Source organism: Mandrillus leucophaeus, unplaced genomic scaffold (genome assembly GCF_000951045.1).
Source record: "Mandrillus leucophaeus isolate KB7577 unplaced genomic scaffold, Mleu.le_1.0 Scaffold1435, whole genome shotgun sequence".
In the NCBI taxonomy this organism is placed as follows: domain Eukaryota; kingdom Metazoa; phylum Chordata; class Mammalia; order Primates; family Cercopithecidae; genus Mandrillus; species Mandrillus leucophaeus.
Window position 1 is genome coordinate 15,898 of NW_012101405.1, and position 9,766 is coordinate 25,663.

Sequence of the window (9,766 nt, forward strand, 5' to 3'; positions counted from 1 at the left end):
TCTTGGCCGCTTCTTCCACCTCCTGGAATTTCTCTGCAAACTTTGTCAGCTGCTGCTCAGAGGAAAACCCCAAACCAAACACTGTGCTGGCTCTGCTGTGGGCCCACTGCCCAGACGTGTGTGACGTGTTCGTGAAGGTCAGATTCCGTGTGACTGTGCTGTTTATGGTCACCTTGGCTCCGTCCACACTGACCATCCCATAACTGTTCCTTGTGACATCACAGAAGCAGGAAACGGTGACCGCCTGTGGCTCGCAGGCATCCAGTTCTTCTTGGTGTTGGGGTCAGTCTGGAAGACCCGCGCTCCGGGGTGAGGATAGGCTGTTCTCCCATCTCCGGCGCTACTCAGGCAGCCGCTCCGACCCGGCCTCTGGTGCTCGCTCTCCGCCCGCTGTGCATCCGCTCCCTGCGCAGCACATGTGCCTGCCCCTGCCCGCTTGGCTCAGCCCTGGTACCACTCCATTCAGCCAAGTGGGCTGGGCGGGGGCTCTGGAAAGAATCATTCTAAGAGATAAACTAAAAGAATAATCTATAATAAGGAACGACAGGATTCTATCTCAGAAAAAAAACGACTGAAAATACGTAATACAAAGTCCTGAGAAGAAATCTTGAAGCACAGGAAGGTCTCATGTATAGTAAGTTGTAATATGTTTATTGTTAAAATTATTACTTTTATGCTGTTTTGGAAAACTTAAACTAAAGCTAAGAAAATGTAGTGTTTTGTGTTTATTTGGTACAACAACAGCATGTTGAGAAAACTGAAGAGCCCTGTAATCCTGAGGAGGAGACCTACTCCAAGGAGGGAGAGGCTCCCGGTCCTGTGGACACACACGTTTGCCGGCTTCTGCCCATCTAGGTGCTGCTTCCTGAAGCCTTCAGGAGGCAGGAGGGTAAATGAGTTTCTAAGGACAATCTAATCACATCGTGACAGGGAGAAAAACATTCATGACCTAGAACGGATAAAAAATGTATAATTAAAATTTCATTGAAAATTGAAAAACTCTGGTTGTATATATTTATAGTGAATAAAGTTATGTGATGATTTATGAATGCAATATGGAATAATTGATTCGAACTCATTGACATGTATATCACCTTAAATCCTCAAATTTTTATTTTTGTGTGTGTCACAAGGACATTTGAAATTTGTTCTTGGCTGTTTGAAAATGACCAATACACTTTGTTTAAGGTTACAAATAGACATCAATTTATGTAAACTATAGGCAATGATTGAAAGAAATTGTGGATTGCTATAATTTATATGTTTCATTCTTTAGGACATATTTTATAATTATATATTTTTATAATTTTACTATAATATTAAATATAAAAGACTACACATGTATGCATAAGTTTGTGTATTTACACATGTCTATAGATGTAAATTAATGTCTCTATAGCTATGTAGTAGCTAATATCAACATGTGTTAACAAAACTCTAAAAGAACAAGTGCAAATTATTAGGAAGAATTATTTCTTGAAGGTATGTATTTTTTTTAAATGCCCCTATATATAAATTAAAAATTAATAAAACACAATTCCCAATAAAAAGTTCATGATAAATAAACATAGTAAAATATCACAACCTAATAAGACTCCAGAGTCCTGTCCTGCAAAAAGTAGCCTGCTTCCTGCAGATGAGAAAGGAAACCCGCATGGCCCTGCAGGGAGGTTTGTGTCTGGGCTCACACTGACCTCCCCTCACTGTGTACAGTAATACACGGCTATGTTCTCGGTTTTCAGCCTGTTCATTTGCAGATGAAGTGTGTTCTTGGCGTTATCTCTGGGGATGGTGAATCCGCTCTTCCTGGAGTCTATGAGGTATGTGTTACCCCCATTAGGATTAACTTGTCTAACCCACTCCAGCCTATTCCCTGGAGCCTAGCGGACACATTTCATATAGTAGCTACTGAAGGTGAATCCTGCAGAGGCTGCATAGGAGAGCCTCAGGGACCCCTCAGGTTTTGCCAAGCCTCCACAGACTCCACCAGCTGCACCTCACACTAGTCACCTGCAAACACAGAGACACCCTGGTCAGAAACTGCCACACGTATCTACTGTTTTTCTCACTCATGTCCACTTACACTCACACATCTCTAGTTCTCTATAGATCACCTTTTAAAATATCAACAAGGAAAACCCAGCTCAGCATAAACTCCATGGTGCGTTCTCTGTGATCGATGCTGATCACCGAGTGAAAACACCTGGGAATTCTGGGGCTGGGCTCCGATCCCAGAGCTGCATGGTCACAGCTAGCCTGCTTTTTATCAGCAGAGGGAGGGCCCTATTGGCATGTCTCCTGCTATATAGCAAGCTTTGTGGTGGGACAGCTGCAGAGAAGGCAGTGCCCAGAGCAGATGAGAGTGTCCTGGAAAACACTGAAGGTAATCCTGTCTCCCTGGAAAATATAGCTTCAGATTTTGTGATTGTGTCTTGATAACCATTTAGCAGACATCAGCTTATTTAATTTTTACGTATTGCAGAATGTATTTAATGCAAGTGTCAATGTTACATTTTTAGAGAAGATAAATTACAGAACAGAGCAGTTGTGCAATGTGTCCAATATCACACATCTGGCCAGAGTTAGCCCTGTTATCTGTGTCTGTGCCTCCAAACACTGCAGGAGGCTGCTCCCCTGAGACAACTCCAGGCCAGTGTGGGACATGCCTAGAGGGGTTTTCAGGATGTCCCACCTGTCATAACACCTTTACGTAATTTTACCTTTTCTAGTGTTTACCTGAAATATACAGTGTTCAGATGTGTGTATTTTCAGTAGTCTGTGATTATTCATGTGTCCATATTCATCTCTTTCTTGCTCTTTCTCAGCCAATATATTCATTTTTGCTACTGCTTTATTCAAAAACTCAGTCAATAGTGAAATCAAATTGATAGTGTGGAATTTGGAAAATGTTAATATATGTGTGCGGTTGTTGAATCAGCACTTCAATCATGTTTTAGCAATTAAATTAACCTCTAATTTTTTTGTCTCACTTCTTTGTAACTTTATTTCACCACTTTGTTACACTCACCACCCTATTTTCAGAAAAATTTAGATCTTCTCCATGTTAATTTTGAATAGTTTCATCTTCTACACTTTATACAAATGAAGTAACATGAAGTTTCCTGTGAATTCTTTAGCTTCCTTCACTCAGCACAATTATTTGATACTGTCCCCATGGTCTTGTGTGAATGAGCCGTGCCTTGATTTCAATGGTTCATTGTATTTCAGTACACGAAAACTTCTCAAATTGTTCAACAATGCACCAAATAAGGAATATTTGATTTGTTGTCTTAGTTTCTGAATTTTATTTAGAAAGCAGATACTAAGCATGAGAATAGAAAAAAATGAGAAAATGATGATCTTATTCTAACCTCATTAACAAAAAACTTTAATGACTACAAAAGAATAAATCCTTCAACATATCTGAGTTAATGTCACAGAGAAAAAAAAAAAAACCTGAAATCTGAGAAAATAGGGGCCTGCAGAGAGACCTGGGGTCCATCTATTAGAGTAGGTCTAATACCATGCAATGAGTGGGGCAGGTCCCACTCATTGCATGGTATTGAAGATAGGAAAAAGCTAACCTGGAAATGTTTGGTCAGTTGCTTGAGGACGTGTGTACTAATGGTATGAGAGTGTGAAACTCCTAGACTAGCAGGCTTTTCTTACAAAATTGGGGAAATCCCCAGACAAGTCACCCACCTGCTGTCCTGTGGTATTGACTGAGGAGGAAGAACAGCAGCTCCTTTCAATGCTGAATCCCCATTCACTACATGTGGGAGACATTTATTAAATCTTGTGTCCTGTGGGCACTGGTAGAATCAACTAGAACATAAGGAAACAGAGGACACCAAGGAAACTCTACCAGGACACACTTCCCATCTCTTTCCTGAGGAATGAAATCCTGAATCTGTGGGGTAAGGACAGTGGGTCAGAAGCTGAGGACACTGATGAAAAACCACTGTGGCTGGGAAGAGACACTCTGACACTTGGCGAAGGGAAGGAGCAGGAACGCTTGTAAGACCATGCTTCAGAGCCAGTTTCACCACCTGTAGCTAAGAAGGAGGTTCGGTCAGAAGGTTGGAGAATGTCCCGCTGTGTCCGAGCCCCTTCCCCCACAAACAATCACCAAGTACAAATGTCAGTGGGATGCACCTGCCACAGCTGAAAGACACAGGCTGTCTCTGGGGAGAATAAAATGTGAAGACCCAAAGTCAAACGGACCAAATGCAGGTATCACTGGAGGAACCTGAAGTTTTTGTGAACAGAAGAAGCTGACTTCAACTCTGATAGCCATGGCAACAACACACATGAAACCCAGCCCTGACTAGATGCCCAGAAATGTGGTTATTAAAAGCCCAGCAGAATGTAATGTGTGATCATCTCCAGGAAGAAAATAATAAATACAGGAAAATAATTACAAGGGAAATGCAAACTGGAATTCTACATGCATTACAATTTCATTAAAAGTGAAAGGCAAATAAAATTATGTCATAAAAAAAGATCTTGAGACAATTTGTCAGCACATTCATGTTTCAGGGCAAAATTTTACAAAGTTTCTCTGCTAGTAGCCATGTGCTATGAGTTCAAAACATAGATCTATACCAAGAAATTAAGACTGTGAAAAATGGGAAAATCAAGATGAAGTGCAGTTTTTATCTTTGTAATTGCTATAATATATAACTGCATAGATCAGTAAAAGATTACATATTATATTTTATAACATTCTTAAGTGCAAACTGAGAATAAACCAGAAAGAGTGGTGAGAAGGAGGAATTCAAAGCACACAGTTACACTATCTCTGTACTTCATATCAAAGCCATCACAGTGTGCATTAGAATCCAATTACATACAGTTCTTATTGTAAACCTTATGGTAACCAATACTATATTTATAAAACGTGAATTGTATAATCTGTTAATAGAGAAATAAACATCATTATAAAATGCTAATTTAAACAAAGCATGACAGAAACAAATAATAGTTTAAAAAATAGAATTCATTATAGTTGTTTTAAAAAAGAAATACCCAACTATTAGCTATGTACAAGAAAGTTATCCTACATATTCACAAATAGAAAAAGATGGGAAAGCATGGATTATGAAAATACGAACCAAGAGAAAGCTATACTAGCTGTGTAAATTTCACACAAAGTAGACATCAGAAAAAACACTTTTAGGACTTAACAGGATTACATAGGATAAAGTTACAAGTTTTTAAAAAGACACCAAAAAAGACTCACCAAAAGTGTAATAGATGAAGAATGCACCATTCTTTGTGATGTACAAAACAAACGTGATAAAAGAAGTAAAGATGTCAGACCATGCGTGTAAGAGTGCACGTAAAAACTTCCTCTTGAATTTCTCCCTGTTGCTGCCCACACCAGCCCCGGTCGTGGAGCCTGCTGGACCAAGCTGATGCTGCAATCAGGGAAGGTGAATCCAGAGGCTGTGCAGGAGAGACTCAGAGAACTGCTGGGCTGTACAATTTTTCCACCTCAGACTCCACCAGTGAACTTCACACAGATCTTCTGCAAACACAGAGGGAACAGACTGAGAACAGCCCCATGTGGAGCAGCCACAGCTGGACCTGATTCACAAGGGACACTAATATTGAGGGTGATGAGAAGGGAAGCCCAGATCAGTGCAGACCCCATGGTGAGGACACTGAGGAAGGGCACAGACATGGGGTGGCTCCTCACTAGGGCCTGAAGGAACAGGGGATGAGCTGTCTTTCATAAGGAGGGGAAGGGACACATTTCCATGTATTTCTTTTTGTGGTCATGGGTGCACCGCTCAGCATCGCTCATCCATCCTCTGTGTCTCCATTTCAGAGAGGGCAGGGTCAAAGGATTCTTGGGTCTGGATGCACAGGGTTAATCTGCCCATCACTCTTTCTCAGTCTCTAATGTGGACACTGTTCAGGTATCTTCATAGCAGCAAACATTATAGACAAAAAAGACAAGTAAGAACATAAGAAATACATTTTCAGAGAAAACAGACATCTGTCTGTAATCAGTACATTTAGAGCTAGAAACCAGTGTTCCTGACAATGAGGCAAAGTTAAGTTGAAATGAAAAAAAATACATATCTACAGCTTGTCAGGAAGGAGTTTTATAATTGTCATTCTCTTGAGATCAGTTTGCCACAAAATTATTCAACATTGGATATATGTGCTTGTGTCAGGAAGCAGTCAATGTGGAAATGTGTGTACTTGTCTGAGTGAAGAGTTCTCATGGAGACATGTCTGCTTGTTTGAGACAAGACTCCATATGAGGAAATGTCTGTTTTCTGAGGAAAGAGTAAATGTAAGGACATATGTGGTGGTCTGAGGAAAGAGTCCATGTGGGGACATGTGAGTTTGTCTGAGGGAAGAAGCCACATGAGTAAAGGTGTGTTTGTCTGACAGTAGAGTCCACATGTTGACAGGTGTGTGTACCCATCTGAGGGTACATGCCCATTCAGGGACAGTGCATGCCTGAACTGAGCTGAAGTTTGGGGAAAACTTTTCTCAACCAAGGAAAGAGAAGAATGCTCTGGGTTGTTTGCTTGTCAGGAAGCAAAAAACCTGAGTCGCATAGAAAATTGATTTTTTAAATTAAAGGTCTTCGTTGAATGGAAACATTGTATATGCAAGTCAGGAAAATTACTTCATTCTTTCTTGCATGCATCTCATAACATTCCCACACTCTCAAATACATTATTAGATAATTTTATAAAGTATGTATTTAATCCAGGGGTTAATGAATTGCTAAATATATTTCAATTGTATATATTTAGGTTTACATTTTCCATCACAAAATTATGAGCTTAGACAAATTAATTGTGTCATGTCTCAACCATTGCATATCACTAGAATATTCTTATTCTTCTTAAACAGAACCTGTTTACTTATTTTACACCCACCCTCTAAATTCCTGGAATATCCTACTTATTTGACTATAGTTTTCGGTGTAACAGAATTTCAGACTGATGAAACTATACCGTGTAATTGAAATGACTTCACAGAAGAAAGTGGAAAATGAAGTTGCTGATCTAAGTAACTTTGAAAATAAGGAGGTTCTATAAGTTTTAATTGTAAACAAACCGCACATCAGCACTCTATTCTAGTAGATAAACATGTTTCCTACAAGGGTATAACTTTACATTTCTGATGCCATTCTGCATGTGTCCTGAAATAAGTAATAAAATGACATATGATGGGATTGGGGATTCCTCACTTTGCAGTGGGTGGTTATGAACACTCGAGGAAGGAAGGTTGGAATGGTCCTTATGGTAGCATAGCTGGATGGAGAGTCCAGAGTCTTCTCATTTTTAATGTAATCAAGTTACAGAAGATTAGATACATAAACAGTTTTGAAGTGTCTGTAATCATGGGTTCATATAAACATGCACATTTACTAGGCCAATTGGTTGAGAGGTCCCAGAAGTACTTATACGACGTTAACAACACACATACCCAGTATCACAATATTTTATTTTAATATTATTCTTTAAAGCCAGAAACAAGGAATCTTTATTAAAATGGCTAATTCTATGTATGAAAAAGGTAATATAGAAAACGGGCTTAGAATTTATTGTAATACCAGGAAGCAACAAAGTGTTCAAAAACAGAAGGATGAAGTGTGCTGTAAGGATGTAGGATCCAAACTAAATCAGCTCCCAGCACCTAATAAAGCTGTGGCGATTTGAACAATAAAATGAATAATGCAGTATGGATCTGTTTCAGAGTATGAAATAGACATCCATAAGCCAATACGGATATTATTAGATGATTAAATAAAGAAACAATGGGAAGAAGAACACATCTCCTTACAGAAGCCTTCCAAATATCTCAGGAGGATAGTCCTCCAATCAATAGGTGAAGGTTAAACACTCATGAGTTGACTGTGGCCTGAGATTAGAGACATGGGGAAAAAATCACTAATACTGTATTTTATAATGAGACTCCACATATAATGCCAAATACATGACATACGAATTAGTTTTCTTTTATGTTTTTGTCTACATTTGTGCAAACACACACACAGACACACACATTTTTCTGCAATACCCCCTGATAAGGGAGAAAAAGGCAACCACACACTTGGAGAAAATACTTCCAAGTCACATATTTGTTAAATCAATTCTTTTAATTTGTTAAATGACTTTTATAGTCAATATGCAAGTAAACTTACAACTAATCAAAACAAAACAATGCAGTTAAAAATGAACCAAATATCAGGTGAGGCATCTCAACAAAAATTATACAAAAATTGTTAAATATGAATTTTTTATGAGGGAAGTGTGCATTTAAATAAATACTAGATAACATTACTCACCTATTAGCATGGCTAAAACTCACTATTCTCATGATGATAAATGGAAATATGAATGTGGAAAAACAAGAAATATTATGCATTGATGGTGGGAATTCAAAATATTACACGCACAAAATGAGATTTTTGGCATTTTTTAAATAGAGATAAAAATAGAGTTAAAATGTGAACTTGTGTTTGGGTTCCAAAATATTTACAACATTGATTCAGAAATTGATGTTTACAAAGATTGATTCAGAGGAAGTTCTGTATCAGATTTCTTAATTTGGTTCATTCTACAATCCCTGAAATTTGCTCACAGAATAAAAGTCATGTGAAAAATCTCTCAAATAACTAAAATCCCATCCACTCAAGCCCTTGTCCAAGGTTCTGTCGCACCCAGTGCATAACATAACTGGTAAAGGTGTATCTGGAAGCCTTCCAGGAGACCTTCACTGAGGACCCAGGCTTCTTCACCTCTGCCCCAGACTGCACCAGCTGCACCTGGGAGTGGGCACCTGTGGGGAGGACACAGGAATAGATGAAAGCCCACTTGACTGAACTCAATCCCCTTCTCATCACTGAGACTTGGGAACCCCTTGCCTGTAGCTGCTGCCACCAGGAAGAGGATCCTCCAGGTCCGGTCCCTAATGAGGAGCTGTGCTCTCAGGGGCTTCTCTGGGGGAGGGATGTGGTTATTGGGTGATGCTCTCAGGGCTGAGATATATCCATATTTACCTCCGTGGATCTCAGGTTATTCATATATTCATGAGTCAGAGCATTTCATAGCTCAAGACCCTGATTCAGGATAAGAAACAGGAGATGAATGACGCATCAGCCTTACACGAGTGGGATTCTGATGGTCCAAGCACTAATCCTGCTTGAAGAAATGGATGCCCTGCTCCATTTACAAATTTTTTGTGGCCAGTCGTCCTTTCACTGAAAAGCAAACACCCAGAAGACATGCTCCTCACTGTGAATCCACATTTGATTAGCATGGAGACCACATGGATGATTTCTGGAACCATCACTCTTCGTGACACTGACCAGGTGCTGTGACCCCATCCTGGTCGAATCAGGCACCAGCCACAGCTCATTGGTGACTCTGAGAAAGTGAGTGCTGATGTCCCACGTGAGTGTCCAGCAGGTTCCTCTGAGATCTGCTGGGCGCTCCTGAGACAGTGTCTCCAGCACCTGCCTGGCATCCTGATCCACCAGGATCTTCAGTAGAACCACCCTTGGTTTACAGATTTGCCCCGTAATGCATAATTAGAGTTGATTTTCTCATCTCACAGAAAATAGGAATCAAAAGATGGAAAAGAACTTTGGAGTTCTTTATGAACTCACTACTCCAAAAATAATTGTCAAGAAATTCATATTTTGAATAAGCCTGGGTTTTATTTCCTACTCCATTTAATAGAATTTAATGAAGTGTTTACATACTTTCAGTTCATATCCATAGATCCTCAT

The 9,766-nt window shown here is 39.6% G+C and overlaps 1 protein-coding gene and 1 pseudogene across 1 annotated transcript; both read right to left on the reverse strand.

Moving 5' to 3' along the window:
* Position 1: 1 nt before the first annotated feature.
* On the reverse strand, positions 2 to 332 carry LOC105535255 (annotated as a pseudogene).
* Positions 333 to 1,416: 1,084 nt separating this feature from the next.
* Positions 1,417 to 9,766, reverse strand: LOC105535256. Its single transcript, XM_011974272.1, is given in 7 exon segments — positions 1,417 to 1,437; positions 1,695 to 1,813; positions 5,243 to 5,420; positions 5,504 to 5,666; positions 8,652 to 8,814; positions 9,271 to 9,517; positions 9,740 to 9,766. Coding segments are annotated over 7 exon segments (918 nt in total).